General features: G+C 38.8%; 1 protein-coding gene across 2 annotated transcripts in view; it reads right to left on the bottom strand.

Annotated features, from left to right (window-relative positions):
• Window positions 1-20,689, bottom strand: part of COL9A1 (collagen type IX alpha 1 chain) — a 198,958-nt gene that overhangs the window by 17,255 nt on the left and 161,014 nt on the right. For both annotated transcript variants that reach the window (XM_055113856.2, XM_057302539.2), the window contains 10 exons: window positions 20,067-20,111; window positions 18,946-18,999; window positions 18,804-18,857; window positions 9,339-9,392; window positions 8,641-8,712; window positions 8,096-8,131; window positions 7,366-7,410; window positions 5,915-5,947; window positions 1,442-1,588; window positions 1,187-1,241 (listed from right to left, as the gene is read on the bottom strand). In XM_055113856.2, the coding sequence (XP_054969831.2) occupies window positions 1,187-1,241; window positions 1,442-1,588; window positions 5,915-5,947; window positions 7,366-7,410; window positions 8,096-8,131; window positions 8,641-8,712; window positions 9,339-9,392; window positions 18,804-18,857; window positions 18,946-18,999; window positions 20,067-20,111 (595 nt within the window). The remainder of the gene's footprint in view (window positions 1-1,186; window positions 1,242-1,441; window positions 1,589-5,914; window positions 5,948-7,365; window positions 7,411-8,095; window positions 8,132-8,640; window positions 8,713-9,338; window positions 9,393-18,803; window positions 18,858-18,945; window positions 19,000-20,066; window positions 20,112-20,689) is intronic.

Genomic DNA, 20,689 nt, shown 5'->3' on the forward strand with positions numbered 1-20,689 from the left:
ACATTAAAAATAACTTGTTTCTTGGGAATGGTCAGAGTTAGTCTTAAAAATTAATAACTGTGTGGGCTTTTTCAGGAACCATTAAATAGATTCAGAATCACCCACTAAAGGCATGGCCTACAACAAAATCTCCCCATGAAAACATTCTAAGGGAAATATTCTCATGTAATATTTTTTAAACTTAGAGGGTAAAGGAGAATATGAAATGGAAACAAATTTCTACCCAACATTTTTAAATTGTTTAAATGTGAGTATTTTAAATTTGCTTATATAAGTAAGAGTTTGCATGGAATAATAATTTTTTAGATATGTTTAAAACTAAAATAGACTTTCAGGACAAAATGTCTGCAATGAAGAGGCCTATATTGCTTTTCAAATATAGAAGTGAATGTTTCATTCCCATTTGGTTCTGGAAAACTTCTCAAGTCTCCTAGACAAACTAGACTGTCTAGTGAACATACAAAAGAGTATCTCTTCATGACAAAGTTAGCTACACCAGAATACTGTAACTAGCTGTAGGCTTCAGTGTTACAGAACTCCTCAGCTATAGGGTGCTTTTGCACATCTTCATTTTCTGTGTGTTTTTATAACTAGACCAATTCTGAAACAAATAACAATTGCCATAGCTACAGATAAATTTTGATAAGGGTTAACAAGTATGAAAATGTGTCATAATTTTGGTAAATGCTGGTTATTGATTGTTTTTACATATGTGTACATGAATGGCGATAATGTCCTTATGCTTCTTATGGGCATGGAGTCTGTCATTTACTTCTCACAAAATGTAGAGAAAGCCTAGGTCAGTGCTAGGTACACACTAAGTGGTAGGGTCTTAAGGAGGGGAGAGACAACTAAGAATTTGTGTTCCAAAGGAAAAAAGTGTGTGTGTGTGTGTGTGTGTGTGCACTTTGTTATAAATTAGCCCCCATGGCAAAAAAAAAAAAAAAAAAAAAAAACAAAGGCAGGATAACCAGAAAAGTAATATTTTACATTGAGGCTACGGGCTGTATACTATTGTGGATGCCAATAGTTGGAAAAACAGAATTGGCATTAATATTACCCTAAATGTCCTATCTTTAAGGCACACAAAAAGTCACTCTTGTTTACCCTTGCGTATCTACAAGAATAAAATCTTAAGAAACAAGAGTTGATGGTGGAAAAAGTCAAACCATTGTGATTTATTTACCTTGTATGACTCTCATGCAAACCTGCTTAATGTGCTGATCTGTCGGTGCTCTACCCTGGGACAGAAAAGAAAAAAAGGCAGTTTATGCATGAAACCATAAAGAGAACATTGTTAAGTTGTAAACTGACAGACTCTGCAAGGAGCCAGGTGGCTGGATTTACAAGAGAACTTGTTGAGAAGCTGATGCCTAGAACAGCCCTGCTGCTGTGGGATGGAGTCTCCAAAGGGAAACCACAGAAGCTGCCCACCACTCACCGGAGGGCCCTGGACACCAGGCAGGCCAGTGGCACCCTGTTCTCCCTGCACGCCCCGGGGTCCAGGTGGTCCTCTTGGTCCTTCCACTCCAGGAAGCCCCCGACTTCCCTCAGGCCCTCTCAAGCCAGGTTCCCCAGGATTACCTGCCTGGAACACAATTGCACACTATCAAACCAGGGCTAAGCATAAAGAATGTGCCTGCTTCATACTCATATAAACACTTATATGAAATTTGTGGTTTCCTGCACTCTGCATCCTAACAGGTGTTCTTTCAGAGGTTACAAAACCTTCACTGCAAGGTGAAGACACATAATGCTACACAACTTACCCATCTTTTAGAAATCTAGTTCAAGTTAACTTTCAATATATCTTTCTTTTGGCTGGGTGCGGTGGCTTACACCTATAATCCCAGTGCTTGTAGGAGGCCCATGTGGGTGGATCATGAGGTCAAGAGTTTGAGACCAGGCTGGCCAATATGGTGAAACCCTGTCTCTACTAAAAATACAAAAATTAGCCAGGCATGGTGGTGCATGCCTGTTGTCCCATCTACTTGGGAAGCTGAGGCAGGAGAATCGCTTGAACCCAGGAGGTGGAGGTTGCAGTAAGCGGAGATCGCGCCACTGTACTCCAGCCTGGGCGACATAGTAAGACTCCGTCTCAAAAATTATAATAATAATAATAATAATAATAATAATCTTTCTTTCGGGGATAGTTATTCTTGCAAAACGTTTATTGGAATACTACATTTTTTAAAAACTACATTCTTCATACTTTAAGCCACTCTCTAAGAGGAACTTAGTTTTCAATAAGCTTGTTAACATTTTCTGGCTACATAAAAGCCCCTGCATTCCTACAAAATATGTTACTTTGCATATCACAAATGCAGCAAGCATAAAATAAAGATATTTCCAAGAACATAAGTTATTTAGCCCTTACAACTTTTTTTTTTATAGAATGTGAAGATGCCAGGTATATCCAGGAATTACTAAACTAAATCAATGCACTTAAAATACCACATTTAAAATGCTGCATTTAAAATACTTGACCAGGCCAGGTGCGGTGGCTCACGCCTGTAATCCCAGCACTTTGGGAGGCCCAGGTGGGTGGATCACAAGGTCAGGAGATCGAGACCATCCTGGCTAACACGGTGAAACCCCTTCTCTACTAAAAATACCAAAAATTAGCCGGCGTAGTGGTGGATGCCTGTAGTCCCAGCTACTCAGGAGGCTGAGGCAGGAGAAAGCCATGAACCCAGGAGGCAGAGTTTGCAGCCAGCCGAGATCGCACCACTGCACTCCAGCCTGGGTGACAGAGCGAGACTCCATCTCAAAAAAAAAAAAAAAAAAAAATATTTGACCAAAGAAAGTTACAACTTACTTAAGTATCAAGGAAGTTAAAAAATCTAAATATTAAAGAAGTTAAAAGTAAGCCATGTGTTTCCTTAGCATAAAAGCAAATACAAGTTAGATTTTTTTTAGCTGAAAGCAGACCACTAAAAGCATTTAAAAGAATCATCTAAGATAAATGTTTTAAAAAGAGACCAAATTAATTCACTTTTTGTTAAATTAAAAATTTGTTAAATTCCTCTGGTAAAATTTGTGGCAGAATAGCTCCAAAGTACTGCTGCTGTTCAGAATAAGAATGAGAAGATAAAAGAACACGAGGCAGCAAGGGAATGCTAGTGTTCAAGATATGAATGTTTATAAAGCAATTTAATCCTGCTTCTTTTTCATATGCATCATTTATCTAGAAAAAGCTGGCTCTTTCAAACAAATACTTTAAACTGAAGAAGGCGATGAAGCAATGCTTTTACTAGATACATCCAAATAAAGCTCAGCAAATGTGCTTTTCCAATTTCGCTTTATGCAAAAGAAATTGATATTCATCTAAGTCAACTTGCCAAAATTGCTTCTATGAAGAAATTATGGTTTAAAGACTTCCTGAAAGACTGTCAGCAGGACAAGGAAAAGGTATCCTACATAGAAGGCTGCAACATTGTCAGGTGCCTAGGGTGCAAAACTGTAACAACTTCTCTTTTTTTTTTTTTTGAGATGGAGTTTTGCTCTTGTTGCCCAGGCTGGAGTGCAATGGCGTGATCTCGGCTCACCACAACCTCCACCTCCCAGGTTCAAGCGATTCTCCTGCCTCAGCCTCCAGAGTAGCTAGGATTACAGGCGTGCGCCATGACACCTGGCTAATTTTTTGTATTTTTAGTAAAGATGAGGTTTCTCCATGTTGGTCAGGCTGGTCTCAAACTCCTGACCTTGGATGATCTGCCCACCTCGGCCTCCCAAAGTGCTGGGATTACAGGCATGAGCCACCGTGCCCTGCCAACAACTTCTAAAAGAACCCAGAAGAGAAGACAAAATGAACTCAGAAATGTACTGAAGAACTGACAGAAAACAAAGGAGACCACGACAGAGTGTATAATGCTGCTGATAATGACTGAAATACTGCTACAGTAAGAGCTGGGAACTTCCTAATGAAGAGATTAAGGGCCAATATGGCCAGGACCCTGGGTCTCTGGGAAAAAATTCCTCAACTGAGGAGTGGTATACTGAAACAGAAATCAGGTTACAGACATCGCCTACTTCACAACTTTGTCTATGCTGAAATCAATGAAGAAAGTGTAAGTCTTTGTGTTAGTAACAATTTCCCCTGATGGTGGGACAGTAGACTTCAATTTCACTCATATTACCTGGGCAGTGTCAGGTAAGACACTTGTGGGGAAGGAGATGAATCAAGAGCTAATTCCTAATACTATATGCAAATCTGAATGCCATTAACTTATTCTTGTCACTGCATGGTTCATTAACTTTTCTTTTGTTACAGCTTGAATTCTTTCTATTGAACATTACTATTTCTAGATAGTGAAGTAGGATTTCTATTACCAAACTCAATCAAGGTTTACTCTAAATTTTTCTCAATCCTCAACCATTTCTGTTAAAAATTCTGAGGCATAAACATGTTACTTGAAACTTGAGACATGGTGTTTAGAGGCAGGTAAGTTAATACGATGTAATAATATTCATCTCTGCGGTTTGCAAAGAGCCCAAGGCTAGGCATTGCAACCAAGTCTGACTGGGTCCTCCTGGAGAAAGTGAAGCTGAGGATAGATCGAAATGCTTAAGTAGGAAGTAGCTATTCCAAGGAAAGAGGAAGAGGAGACCAGAACAAGGTGTTAAACAGCATGTAAAAGAAACTGCACATGGATGAAGTTCTACGTATGTAGGAGATGAGGTTCGTGGAGCAAAGAACACTTCATCAAAGGCTTTGTTTACTTCGCTAAGAATCTGATTTTATTCTTAAAGAGTTTTAAACAGAGGAGGGATACACAGTGGGTTTTATTTTTTTTAAAAATCTAGATGACATTGGCTGCCATGAGGATAATATGCTGGACAGGGACAGAGAAGGGTTGAGGAGATTCCGGAAACAGGAAGGACTTGGAAACTTATGGAAGCTGGCAGTAGTGGCATTTGAGATTGAGGTCTGAGCTTCATCTTGTCTCCTCAACCTTTCTTAAATTCCTAATTGTTTTAGATGTGAATTCCTTTCCAATTAGCAAGTCATCTCAGGTTTCCTACTAAGTGATTCTATAATTCTGAATACATCTAATCTCTAAGGACACCAGTTTAGTTTCTATAAAAATGACAAAAATGAACAAGATCGTTTTCTACTTCTAATAATTTGCTATTATATTTTCTTATGCATTATTCCTCTATCTTACTTCCTCAACTAGAACACATCAGAGATTAAGACAATTACTGAAACATTTTTCAATGGTATAACTGCCAATGAAATTTAGTTATACTGTTGACAACAAAAAACACAAGTCAGTTCTTTAAAAATGACCCATTTGGAGAGGACATTAGAGTATTACCATGTAACACTCATTGAGTCATTTACAATATGAAAGAAAAAAAACACTTCCTTTCCAGTGGTTAGTTCAAAAGGTAAATCCATTTACACAGTGGTGAGGTATTTTTCTATTGGATTAATCCATTACCTAAAGTACAAATTTAGACATTTATTTCCATGAAAGTAAGTCCTTTAAGAGTTGAGTGTTGGCCGGGTGTGGTGGCTCACACCTGTAAACCCAGCACTTTGGGAGGCTGAGGTGGGCGGATCACCTGAGGTAAGGAATTCGAGACCAGTCTGACCAACATGGTGAAACCCCATCTCTACTAAAAATACAAAAATTAGCCGGGCATGGTGGTGCATGCCTGTAATCCCAGCTACTTGGGAGGCTAAGGCAGGAGAATTGCTTGAACCCAGGAGGCAGAGGTTGCAGTGAGCCAAGATTGCACCACCGCATTCACGCCTGGGCGACAGAGTGAGACTCCATCTCAAAAAAAAAAAAAAACCAAAAAGAATTGAATGTTACATAATGATTTCATAAAGCAGAATATTATATATTCTACAGCTTTATTAATGTTTTTAATTTTTTATACCATTACTATTCACCATACTTACAGATCCCTTTGGGCCAGGTAATCCTATATCTCCCTAAATCAATAAAAGAAATTTATGTTAGAACAATGTGTTCACATTTGATAATTTCCTGAAAACACTTTAAAAGTTATTGTGCTACTAAAATACGGAAAACCATGAACAGATTAACTCTGGCACTGCAAAAAATATTAGACTCCAATTTTGGATTCTAATCTCAGTTCTACTTAACTCTGTGACCCTCTGTAAGCTATGTAGCCTCCCAGCCTTTGGCTAATTTATCTGTTAAATAAAAGGGTTGAATCAGAGCTTTCCAGGGTTTCATCCAGATCTCAAACGCTAGGTGTCAAGAATTAAAAATGTGGAAGGCAAAAGATATTAAAATAGCATTCTCTTATAAAACACAAGAGACATTTAGACCTGATGACTTCATTTTTGTAATTCAAACAATATTTAAAAGTCATCCCCAAAAGTCTACTAAACCAAATATGCTTGTTTTTATGCTTTTAAAAAAAAAAAGTTGAAAATTTCCTACCACTAATGCTAGATATAAATTCAGCTCATGTTGGCATATCAGCTTACCTCCACTACAAAACAATGATTTAAAACATCACGTTACCCTATAAAATGAACGATTTTAACAGAAAATGAAACTGGAATAATCCTTTTATGAATTTACTTAATAGTTGGGAAGCTTTGACTAATTTAGATGTTATATTTATATTAGCTCTAAATCCTGAAAATGTGAATAAAACATTTCTAGGATTTTTTTCCTGCCCTACAAGCTCTCTAAAACTGTTTTCTGAAAAATCTATTACCCTACCCCAAAGGACCAAAACATAAGTTTCCACATTAGGTCACATTAGTTTGTGTCAAAACCGTAATGATGAGCCTGCAAACCAAGCAGCTCCAGCAGTGGAGAGAACTTGTTCTCATTTGTATTCCTTTCCTGGAGATTAGGCAACAGCCTCCTCTGGAGATGGAGGTCACTTTTTCGGAGGGTTTTAGACTAAAGAGATTACCCTTGGTCAGATTTGTGAGTCACAGCTTTCTAACTATAATAAAACTTGAATATTGTTTTCATGATAGTGCACTATTATTCATAGACTTTCTATAGTCATGTAAGAATCACCTTGAATGTCTAGACATAAAGCCACAGAGGATTCACCATCTGTAAGAGTACAATTTTATTCTCCAAAAGTTTAAAGCCAGATCTATCAATATGGCAATGTTTCCTCTCTGCTTTACTTGATCTTGGCTGCAATCTTGGGAGACTTTTGTTAGCTGATAGGAGAAACATCATAACCTTTAAAGAAGGCAGTGAGGATAACAGTGTCCAGAAAATAAGAATATATATATATATATATATATATATATACCAATTTTGAACTGTGTTAGAAGTATATATATATATACTTCTAACACAGTTCAAAATTGGTAAAGCTTCATCATTAACCAGAAAAAAAAAATCTTACAAGTTCCCCCCTTTCTCCTGCTTCACCTTCTTCACCAGAGGCACCCTAAAAATTAAGATAAAAGGTTACATTTTAAAATTCTTAGTCCCATTGCCCAATTTTAACCAGTAAACATTGATAAGCATTCATAAGTGCCCACAGTGTTCCCAGAATCATGCAGAAATACAAAATGATCTCAGCGGCTTTCCAATCTAGCTGTCAGTGGCTAGTCCCAATCAGAAAATAGCGGAGAGGAAAGCCGGAAGGTGAGGCTGAGTTTCAGCTAGAATGAAGGATAAATGACCATATTCAACAATTTCATAATTGGCCCTTGAAATAGGGAATTTACAGTAGAAAAAGGAACCCAGGGAAAGGACTGAGTCTAATTCATATAAACAGTTTATTTGCTGAGGTCTTGATCAAGAAAAACCTAAGACATTCTAATGTGGCTGTGGAAGGCTCCATTGGATATGAATAAACCAATTCCGTGAACCAGAGACAGAGCCACGCTCTTCAAAGGAAAGACAGTGTGCAGTCCTGGAGCAGAGCCATCTTTAGCTTCAGCTTGTTAAAATAGTAAACAATGCTGCGGACCAAACTCAACACCAGGTTTCACTCACTATGAACACATTGAGAAAAACTGTTAGCCTTCATGGTTTTATTAACCCCCATAAACCAGCCATTCCCCTTTGCTTGTGAAATGGTGCATATCGAACATTGCATTTTATACCAATTAAATAATAAGACTGACCTGTTCACCCTTTGGACCCGGTTCACCGACTACACCCTGTAATAAATAAAATATAATACTTTTTCAGTATTTTCAACTGTTTATATAATTTCAAGTGAACCTTATTGGGTGGGTGCATAAGCACAAGTACGGATAATGTGATGGGAGAGGACGTTCCCACTCCTCACCACCCAACAACAATCAGGACCAAAACATAACTTTCCACATTAGGTCACAATTTTCCAAGAGGCTCTGGAACTTGGGGCATTCTCTGATCACATCCTCATAAAATTTGACTAGTAGAAATGTAAATTGAGGGCTAAGTAGAAAGTGTGACTACAACGGAAATTTTTACTTTTCTCAGCTTTTTTTCCTTCTGTTAAATTATATTAATAGACTTTTTGCTTCTTAATCTCAACTCTGAGTAATTTAAAATATCTTTCTTGATAGCTGTTTATGATAAATTCTAGAAAATTCTCCACAGGGCCAAAAGCAAGCTTTGTTTCTCAACATGGTAGAAATCACCCTTCCAAATAAAGAACCTTCTGGAGTGCTGGAGCTCTTACCCTGTCACCTTTCATTCCAGGAAGTCCAGGGGGCCCAGGCAAGCCAGGGAGGCCAGGGCTACCCAGAGAACCCTGGAAAGCAAAAACAAAGTCCCCGGAGTTACTGTCACTGCAACACTGAAAGCACGGAAGGCAGAAACAACCTTGGGTGTGTTGACTTGTGTCTAAAATAAACGTGCTGTGGTTGGTTGAACTCTGCTTCTTGGGTTTGCCTCTCTTTCATATTCTCAGGAGAAGAGGGCGGGGCCGATGTTCTCCCAGCCTTCACTCCACCCTAAGGTCCTCAGTTCCCCTTGCACTCCTTGGCAACAGTAGGCTCTTTCAGTCAAGCCCCCGCCACCCCCGCACTGCCTGCAATGGCGCTGCTGCTCCTCTCGCTATGTAAACAAGCACTGCACAGGAAGTAAAAGGCACCATTCACTCTGTTTTCTGCCATTCCAAGAACAACCAGAGGCCAAATGCAGCACTTCACATTTCACCAGGTTTAAAAATGGATGCTACAAACCACGCAGATTAAAATACCCTCTGAGGGTATCCTACCCATAATTTGAAATTTCCCCTTTACATTGTTCACATATTCACATAACAAGAGAAATCAAGTACAGGTAATTCAATTGTAAATTGTTTTCTCCTCTTGCTTATTTTTAAAAATGCATTGTGTTTCGTAGAAGGCAAATAAACGAAACTTTTCTACTTACCAGTTTACCTGGTAGGCCTGGGGATCCCACGGGTCCTAATTCTCCTCTACTGCCCTGTAAAAACACAAACATTGTCAATTGGATATTTTGCCAAAATTCAAATGCTTAGTTACTATGTAAATAAAATAACATCCTACCTAGGTTTTTTTCCTTCAGCTAAAGGCATAGGCCATTCTACATAGTGCCTACAGCATCCTGTGTTCATCTTGCATTGAATGATTCGAATGCTGTTTACTGTGATTACAGAAGTTTAGAAATGATAGCTATGCATGTATATGAAATGGCAATTAGTCACTTTCAACATCTAAATCACATCCTAACTTTTATTATGGTTATTTGTGTCCATGTTTTAAGCCCTCACTTAGATTATGTGTTCTTAAGGTATTGTTAAATATTAATTTGGAATTCTGCACAGTGCCTAGAACACAGAATAAATTCTCAGGTCTACAGAACATTTCAAAGCAACATCTGGCAAATGATCTTAAACCTCAACAGAGTGAAAAAAGAAACACATAATAGATATGTTTGCCTTTAAATTACTATTGCAACTTCAAAAAGACACAGATGGTAAAAATTTGTGAAGTTTCTGAAGTAAAATTTTTTTTCTTCTACTCATTTTTGTTCTAAACATATCTTAAAAGATTAAACAGACTTCAGAAAGTAGAACTTATAACGAAGATACTCCAAAAATAATTTTATTTTGTGAACCTACTTCAATTTTTTATTTGAAACTCTAAGCTTTCAAATTTTTATTTGAAATGCTAAGCTTTTCTAATCTATTGAGAAAAAGAAACACATGAACTTTTCAACTTTTTTCCCTGAGAACTTCATACAATTTTATGCAATCTGACAAAAGTTCATTTTATTTCTTAATTTTTTTTTTTTGAGACGGAGTCTTTCTCTGTTGCCCAGGCTGGAGTGCAGTGGTGCGATCTCAGCTCACTGCAACCTCCATCTCCCAGGTTCAAGTGATTCTCCTGCCTCAGCCTCCTGAGTAGCTGGGAGTACAGGTGCATGCCACCACGCCTGGCTACTTTTTGTATTTTTAGTAGAGACCGGGTTTCGCCATATTGGCCAGGCTGGTCTTGAATTCCTGACCTCAGGTGATCCGCCCGCCTTGGCCTCCCAACGTGCTGGGATTACAGGTGTGAGCCACTGCGCCCGGCTAGCTCATTTTATTTCTAATGCATGTTCAACTAAGCTGAACACTGACATTATTGGATAAATAATCACATTTCCTGGAAGGTGCATATAAAAATGAAAGGAGTCCTTTAAGTTAATTTTTCTGTAAAATGACATGACAGCTCCATATTAATGTTTAATATTTATAAATGCTTCTGATAAGATTATTCTGACTCGTGCTATTTATTCCTATTTAAGTTTAACAAAGTGTAAAGATCCATAAACCTTCTGAATTTTGAATTTCTCTAAAGGATTAAGAACTGTTTGCCAGTTTACAACAATCTAGCAATTAATATTAGCAATAATTTCATAGTAGTCATTTCATATGACTTATAGGTGATTTAAACTAAATGCTTTTAAACATTTTTCAACAACTTTATATAAACAACCTGTGTCTGGTATATGACTTTGGGACGATGCATTGGTCCTTAACCTCATGAGCAGTTTGGAAGCCAGAGGCAGTGCCCCATAAGGGTGGATACTGGGAGAATGTGAGTCTAGATGAAAACCAGCCCCTGTGATAGATTCCTCTATCCATCTATAAATATAAAAATTGGGTTCTACCCCATCTTTACAACTTCAAAGTTCAAGACAGATTTTCCTCATCGTGTCTGCTCTGTTGGCATTTTGAAATAATTTCTCAAGTGCATCATGATTGACATCCTAAATATCACTGGGCTCACGTGACTTTAATTCACAGAACAATTAATAGTAATTGGTGGGGAAAAGTTAATATCAGAAGGGGAAATCTCAGTTTTTGGCACATTCTCAAGTATTCATTTCTAAATAAATGAACCATTATGCTATCTTATCCAAAATAAAGATGATTATTGTTCATTTTTTTCTCTTCCATAAACCAAAGGGCTAAATTAAAATAAGAGATTGTATAATCTTTGATTTATTTGGGGGAGGATTAATTATCTTCCCAGTGAATAACAAAGATTTTCTCTGCTGGACTCTTATTTTCTCTGTCTTTTCTAAGTTCTTATTACAGTTTATAAGTGCTTTCCAACCAGTGGCAGACCCTTGGTAATATATATGAATGAACAGCTCAGAGACCCACATACACAGCCTGATCTGCTGAACTTGTGTACCCATAGGAGTCCAGCATATGTAGCACGGAGAGAAGGATCAGTAAAATTGTGAGCATTTACTCCCGTTACTGCACAAATGGACAGCATGTGGTTCCTCATTTTTATTTCACTTCCATCCTATAAATCCTTGGCCATTCTAAATGCAGGTAATTTTACAGAAATCACCTCACTGTGCAAAACAGTAATGTTTATTTTCCCAAGAGTGACCAAACAGTTACAAACAAGGTGTTGGGGCGAGTTTCTGATGCCCATTCATGTGATTTCTTTGTCTTCTAAGAACATGCATACTCTTGCTCTAAGTTCTGGAATTTCATCTACTAAGCTAAGATGAACATAAATAATCAAGATATAAACAGTTATCTCTGAAAACATAGACTAAACACATTCCTCAGGGAGTAATTAAGCATGTGGGAGTTACTTATATCCTACTGCTGAAGGTCATCGCCAAGGTCTGATTGTAAAAATTCAAAAAATTGCAACCTCAGGCGTAAACGGGTTACCCATGGCACTGGTAACCACAAGTGTGCTAAATAAATGCTAAAACTCTTAGTCTTCAACAGCCTTGGTGATAACCATGTTCTCAGATATGGGCAAGAGAGGGTGGTAGGAAAAGGCTGTTCTTCCCAGTTGCTAATATTTATAAATCCCATGACAACAAGAGTTCCAATTTATAATAAAGGAATAAGAAGAAACTGGAATAAAGGCAAAAATCCTACCATTAAAAATGATGAATTGGCCGGGCATGGTGGTTCACACCTGTAATCCCAGCGCTTTGGGAGGCCGAGGTAGGTGGATCACTTGAGATCAGGAGTTCGAGACCAGCCCAACCAACATGGTGAAACCCCGTCTCTACTAAACATACAAAAATCAGCTTGGCGTGGTGGCAGGTGCCTGTACTCCTAGCTACTCAGGAGGCTGAGGCAGGAGAATCACTTGAACCTGGGAGGTGGAGGTTGCAGTGACCCAAGATCGCGCCACCGCACCCCAGCCTAGGCAAAAAAGTTAGACTCCATCCCAAAAACCAAAAATAATGATGAACCATAACCAAAGGCTGTACATTTCTCTTGGAGGCTCTGTGCTGCCACATACGTCCCCAACAAATTGAGACACATCTGCCAACTCGTCTCTTTTTAAGAAGCCATTCAGGGCTGGGCGCAGGGGCTCATGCCTTATAATCCCAGCACTTTAAGAGGCTGATGCGGACGGATCACCTGAGGTCAAGAGTTTGGGACCAGCCTGGCCAACATGGTCAAACCCCTGTCTCTACAAAAATTAGCTAGGCATCATGGCGGGCGCCTGTAATCCCAACTACTCGGGAGGCTGAGGGGGGAGAATTTCTTGAAACTGGGAGATGGAGGTTGCAGTGACCCGAGATTGCATCACTGCATTCCAGCCTGGGCAACAGAGTGTGACTTCATCTCAAAGAAACAAACCAAAAAAAAAAAAAAAGAAGAAGAAGAAGAAGAAGACAAAGAAGAAGCAGCCGCCAATCAGGGCTTTGAAAAAGATGCAGACCTTCTGTCACTGATTCCCAGTGATAGCTATGCATCAGAATCCCCTGAGTTCTTTAGAAATGTATTGCACTAGATGTCCTCCCCCCAACCCCAACTCCCCATTCCTTATCTTTATTTAGCCCCTTGCCCTCTGATTCTAATTCTGCAGGTCTGGGGTAAGATCCAGGAATCTGTATGCATTTACGTTGTATTTGTTTGTCTTTACCAGCTTTCTCAGACTTTTGTTAAATGCCCACCACCAAAGTTCCATAAATTTTAAATAATTTGCTAGATACGTCTTGTAACATCAGCATTTAGCCAGCAAACTTCAACTGAAAATCATCCTGTGGAGCTATGATTTGAGCTACTGAGGCATATGCGAGGGTGGAAATAAAGACAAGAACACTGAACCCAGTGGCCTGGTCTGAAGCTGATTTTGCCATGCATCTGGTAACTTCGGGCAAGCAGCTTAACCTCTCCGTGCCTGTTTCCTCATCTATAAAGTGGGAATAAAAATAGTACTTATCTCTTAGGGCTTTTTTGAGGATTGAATAAGTTAAAAGACATAAATCACTTAGAACTATGCTTGTCTCATAGTAAGCATAGTAGAAGTGTTATATTGATCTGAGGTAATTACTAAAGAAATCGGCCAAAACATTTTTAACCAAATGTTTAATTAAATGTTGTTTGCCTTTCAAATCCCCCAAGTCTGTTTAAAAGCACAAGTTGTGCTTGGAAAAAAATAAGTCTTCAGTTTTCATGTTTCCAGTTTCTGTCAACACCACTGATCATCAAGCAGGCACCTTCTTTATAAACAAGTACTGGGTGTTATTTTGTAAAAATTATTTCCATAAATACATACAGCTAAATAATTCAAGTTGGAGGTTTTGCTTTTAAAATGGAACTGTTAGACTTTTAAAAGATCACAGAAAATAACAGATTTAACGTAATTATTCTTATGCTGCCAAAATTATTTTCCCAATAAATGGATTTTATTCCATCATGCTCTAGCTTGTAATGGCTGTTGTCTTTGTCCAACTACCCAAAATGCTAACTAACTGAAAAACGAACACTATCCTCAGTACCTTTCCAATTCAGAAGTTGGAAATTATAAATCACTATACTTAGTCTGTACTATATATTAAGTGCCTCTCTCTGGCAAAAAGAATGCTGATTAACCTAGGAGATCAATTATGATTTCTATAGATTTCTGCTTTTATAAACCCATTTTCATGTTAACATTGAAAGGTCATATTAGTCCTACTACAATGATAACATTTAGATTTGTCACAAAGATATTTTTAAAATCTATTCAATTTTACATTATATAGTTTGCACATTTCTCTTGTGTATGTTTACATATGCCCTCATACAGAGGCAGAAAAAAAAAATCTGTCCAAACTCTAACCATCACACACATCAGCTTCACAAATTATTGACAGAGGAAACATGCCAGTGCCTAGAAGGAGTGGGAGGGTGGCTTAGATCTTTCACAATACAACATTTGTGGACCTCTGTCATTGAGGCTGTTGGTATTGGAGGGGTGGTAAAGGACTACGAGAGAAAGTAGACAGGCTTCTGTACACAAGGAATGTATCATCTTCAGAAAACTGAGGTAGATCAGCATGAAACTCATCCCAGTCAGAGCCATGAGAGCAGAATGAACACAACCCACTCAGCAAAAGCCCTGGCAAGTTCTCAGAAGCCAGGAAGACAGGAATGGACCAAGAGCTACCACATGGTAGGACCAAATGAAAAGCCCAGGTCATGTGCCTGTGCAAAACCAGAAGCCACCCAGACCAGGTGAAAACCAAGGGGAGGGCCATGCAGAAATCCAGAAGCATAGCCTACATCGTAAAGGCAGGTGCCCATATGAAACCTCTGGAGGCACCAAAATGAACAGACAATATTTTTGCAGTAGTATTGGCAAACATTAAAGGAAATAGCACTTAATTTCAAATACATGCTTCTAGGACACATTAGAAATATGTGTCCATGTCTTCATCTCCAACCCACATGCCTCAGTAGCTCATTTCTTCTTCTCAGCTTGTTTTAGATTTGCAGGAAAAACTGATCAAACGTGTGAGGCATTGTTAAAAATGTATGAACTTATCTACAAAACTGAATTTAATGATGTAAAGTGAAAGAACAAATGTGTCTTTCAGTAAGTGGATTTGGTGTTAAAACTCTGCTCCAGAACTATATTTATAACCTATCATGACATTTTTCAGAAAATTTTATAGCAGGTGAGAAGTCAGTTATTACCAACAAAAACAGCATGGTAGGATTTATTACGCCTCCGATTCAATTCCTTTCAAGAAATATTGATTGAGTGCTACCTTATGGCAAGCCCTGAGGAAAGCGAGGTGGGAAACACAGCGGTGAAAAAGACATGACTGGCACCTTCTGCAGTTACCACGGCATGGGGTACAAAGGACACAAGAGTTCAGAATAAGGAAAAATCACTTCTATCTGGGGGACAGGGCATAATTGAAATGTTTTCATGATGCAATTAACATTCCAATTACATCTGAGACGGCTTATGGAATGTTGAGCCAGAGAAATGAAGGAAAAAGCCATTTAAATGCAGGGTCTGGCCTACAGGAAAGAGGTACGGAGAGTATTTGAGAATTAGCATGGAGTCCAACCTGACTTGAACACAAGATCTGAGTAAAGCCGAAATGAGAAGTAAAACAGGGAGGCTAATGGACAGTTTAAGATTTTAGACTTTCTCTTACTGTCCGTGGAAATCCATTGAAGATTTTTAAATGGGGAGAAGTGAGTATGGGTGCTGTACTTTGGAAATACCAACACAGTGGTGTGTGCAGACTCAGGGAACTATTGTTCCCCAGGGACTTTGGAATTGTGTTTGGCATTTTTGTTTGTCCCAGTGACTGTGGAGACACTACTGATGTTCATGCAGGACAGAGGTCATGGATGTGAGACACCCTGCCATGTGCAAGAGTTCTGGAAAACAAAGAACTAGCCCAGCCCAAGTTGCAGCAATATCCTTTTGGGAGACACTGGTAGAGAAAGGAAAGACTGCAGCCGGTGAGACAATTGCAGTAATCCAAGCAGTAGGTGATGACCTGAGCCAGGGTGATAGTAGTGGGAATGGAAATGAAGAGTCAAGTATAAGAGATCTTGAAAAGAGGACAGAACCGACAGGTCCTGTTGGTGATAGGAAATGTAATGGAGGAAAATGCTGAGGTTTTGAGCCTCAGGGACAGGAGCAATGGCAAGAATTTGGACTCTTACAGAAATTCAAAAATCAAAAATCTAAAACTCAGATCCAAAACCCTTCATCAGCATAGCCTCCTATGATTTGCCTCTCCTCACATAGGAGAATCAACCCCCTACCCCATCCTCTCCTGAGGTGCTGCCTCTGGTTCTTCATTGCTTTATGCAGCCCACGGCACTTAACTGGTGACTGGCCAAGCAGCTCTCCCTACTCCATGTCATGTTTTGTATTCATGCATGGTTCTGGCCCACAGCAAGTGCTCAGTCAATGTTCCTTTAACTATATGGAGCTTTCTGCTCTTTAAAGTGACTAATACAGCCGGGCGAGGTGGCTCACACCTGTAATCCCAGCACTTTGGGAGGCCAAAAAGGGTGAATCTCCTGAGCTCAGGAGATTGAAACCAGCCTGGGCAACATGGCAAAACCCTGTCTCTATAAAAAATACAACAATCAGCTGGGCATGGTGGTGTGCACCTGTAGTTCCAGCTATTCTGGAGGCTAAGGTGGGAGGATCACTTGAACCCAGGAGGTGGAGATTGCAGTGAGCCAAGATCCTACCACTGCACTCCAGCCTGGGCAACAGAGTGAGACTCTGTTTAAAATAAAATAAAATAAGATGAATAAGAGATGTAATAGTAAACACTCGCAAAGCTCTAATGGCCACACACTGCTCAATCTTCCTGGGCTAGTCATATAGCATCTTCATTGTTTCAGAAATGTGATCTGGCTATAATGTCATTGCTTCGACAGTTAACTTGTGGAAAGTATTTTAATTAGAAATTCACAAGCTTCAAGCAAAAGAAAAGAATAAAATAAGCACAGAGCAAGTGAGTGAGGGGCATTATGAGCTGGTTGTTTTGGCTGCAGAAACCTCAGGAAACCACCTGGTGGAAGTCGGCTGACAAATGTCTGTGAGAAGTGGAGAAATTCCATTCTCATGCCACAAGACACCTGGAATACATCGCTTTTCTCAAGTATAAAAATCTTCATTCAACAAGCCCAAGAAATGCTTCAAAAAAAGTAATAATGATATTTGGAAATGTTTCTGTGTTCTCATTTGGAGTTCTTTTGGCTATTCCGCAGCCTTTGAAAATAAGAACTGAAACTGAAGGCCAGAGAGAATGTTTTAAAGTCAAATTTAAGTGTATAATATTTAATTTCCTAATCAATTTCTCTCTAGGGTTAAACTGTGTATAGTGAGAAAATGGTCATTGCTATGGCTGCTATAAAATAGACAAGTTTACAAACTCACACTAAGAAAAGTCTGGTGGTTTCTCCAAAGCAGAGCTACCCGATCACCCAGCAATTCCACTCCTAGGTAGGCACTCAAGAAAAATTAAAACACATGTCCACACAAAAACCTGTATACGAATGTTCATAGCAGCACTTTTCATAACGGCCAAAAAATGGAAACAATTCAAATGTCTATCACCCAATGCACGGGTCAATAAAATGTGATATAGCCACATAATTAATCCCCACAATTAAATATATTCAAGAATAAAAAGAAATGAAGTACTGATACATGCTACAGCATAGATAAACCTTGAAACATTATGCTAAGTGACAGAAGCCAATCATTAGGAAAAAAAATAAAATACAGTCGGGCATGGTAGCTCATGTCTGTAATCCCAACATTTTGGGAAGCTGAGGCAGAAGGATCTCTTGAAGCCAGGAGTTCAAGACCAGCCTGGTCAACATAGCAAGACCCCATCTCTACAAAAAAAAATTAAAAGTTAGCCAGGTGTGGTGGTGCACCCCTTCAGTCCCAGCCACTTGGGAGGCTTAGGCAGGAGGACTGCATGAGCCCAGGAGTTCAAGGTTGCTGTGAGCTACGATTGCGCCACTGCACCCCAACCTGGGTGATTGAGAGACACCATATCTCTTAAAAAATTAACTATTTATTTTTAAAAAACAAAAAGCTCACATATTGTATGATTCCATTTATATGAAACTTCCAGAATTGGCAAATCTATAGAGACATAAAGTGGATTAGTGGTTGTCTAAAACTGAAGGAATTAAGAGGAAATGATGGATGACTGCAGGTGGGAGGTGGGTATAAGATTCTTTTTTTAGGTGATGGAAATATTCTAAACTTGATTGGGGTGATGGTTGCACAATTCCATCAATATGCTAAAAATCAATAAAGACAGGTGAATTATATAGTATGGGAATTGTATCTCAACGTTGGGTCTTTTTAAATCACACGAAAATATTTCCTTAAACATGGGGTGAGGGCAGAAAGGGTCACCATGGTTTTTGAAGCACTTTATTTGTTTCCATTTTCTGAAAAGGCATGCTGTGCATCTAAATAGCATTTCATCTCCTTGTGTGTCTTGGACTAGCATGGGCTCAAACATCAGACAGCATTCATGGATGGAGGGATGAATGAATGGAAGAACATCCAGCAAAGTCCTGAGAAGGTGCTTTAGGAAAGAACAGCAAGGAATACTCACAGGAAGCCCCCGGGGTCCTCGGGGTCCCACCTCTCCTGGAGGCCCCTGTTGGCCCTGTTATCAGGAAGGAAGGTAGAAAAAAAGTTAACACCTACTGATTACAACAGGTTAGAACTTCAGGAGAGGTAAAATGGTGTCTTACCGGTTTGCCTGAATTTCCCATCTGACCAGGCTTCCCTGGAGCACCTGCGCTACCCTAAGGGTAAAATGCAACATTCAAAGTAACTCATGCTGAAGTAAGCATAATCATCAATCTGCCTTACCCAGACTGGGATCTCTTACATTTGAATAGCATTAATTCCCTGCTTTCACACTGAGAATCTGGGAATATGCAGAATCTCTTTCTTGTTAGATACATCGAAATCCTTTAGATTCAAGATATTGTCTGTGAGTCTGAGAAATATATTAAAGGTCAAATGTCAAACAATGAGGGGTTTTAGCCTTCAGTTAAGGGGATCCTCTTCAATTAGAGGATTTTTCTTTCTTCACAATATTAATAATATATGTCTTTCCTTTACCATTTCCACCTCCAGTATAATTATTTGAGTCTTTCTACCTCACATTAAACTATTGAAACTATTAAGAATCCAACCAACATGGGGAAATAGGATATGCTGCTGAGAAAGCCCCGTCAGCAAGCTCTAGGGAAAGCACATGTCTGGAGATGCCCTCTCCACCATCAATCTCATGTGCAGCTCAAGACGCTGCAGACCACTGTGATTGGAGAACTGCAGCCTGGTACTCTAATAGCCACCAATCTCTATGTTATTCACCTTTTATCTCTTTTCTTCTCAAGCAAAGCTGTATTTTATCCCTTAACATTTTTTCCACCTACTGTTTTTAACTGCTTACATTTTTGTTTTATGTAGAATATAAGCACTTGTCGATCAGTATGTGAAAAAAAATGCCTAATATCTTTTTAGTTTAGCTGAATCATCCTAATAATAGTCTCTGACATAAGTTATGTGGCTTAATAATATCTTCCTTATTTTAGTAGTAAGGAACAATAAAATTTTCTGTTTTATACTGGCAAAGGATGACATTTTCATTAAGGAAATCTAATTAGCAGCATTTTGTCAAAGTATGCTTTCTGTAGCTAGGAAAAAGATTAGTATTTGAAGCCTTAACACATTTACCTTTTTATTTCTCCCTAGGGCCAAATATAAAATAAAACACATGCTGAAAATATTAAAAATTACAAATACGTTAGTAAATAATAAAGAAATTAAGAAAAATATTAACTTAAATTTTAAAATATTTTACCTTTTCACCAGCAACACCCTTTGCACCAGGAATTCCAGGTACACCCTAAAAGAATACATACACAATCCAAGTTTAATCACCTCCTCTGAGAATCCATGAGATGCCAAGCCCACTGCACACTGCAGGGAGGCTGAGGGAATCATGGTAACCTCAAAGCTTTAATGTAAGGAAGATGCTTCCTAGTTCCCAAACTCTGCACAGTCATTTATAGAATTACCCACAGTTTAGAGGGCATGACTTTACTATATCTGGCTTGTTAAAGCTAAGTACCCTTAAAGCAAATCTTGTCTTTAAACTAAAGTTACTTTTCAAGGACGAACTTCCCAAAATAGAATCCAGTACCACTTTCAGGTCAAGAGGAGCTCTACTTGGCAGGACAGAGACTACAGGGATGTGACATGGTTTCATGTACAGAGTAATAAAATGAAGACCTCTCAAAAATGCTGAGCTTTATAGTAGAAAAAGGAAATGGTAGGAGGATGCTGGATCTGACTCAGGTTTGATATTATTGGGAGTGCTAATATTATCTGATTATTTAAAAGATTGGGGGCCAGGCTTTGATATTACCAAGTATTCTTTATTAATTAGAAAGATTTGCCTCCAAAAGAGCCAAGAATACACGT

Source organism: Pan paniscus, chromosome 5 (genome assembly GCF_029289425.2).
Source record: "Pan paniscus chromosome 5, NHGRI_mPanPan1-v2.0_pri, whole genome shotgun sequence".
NCBI lineage: Eukaryota > Metazoa > Chordata > Mammalia > Primates > Hominidae > Pan > Pan paniscus.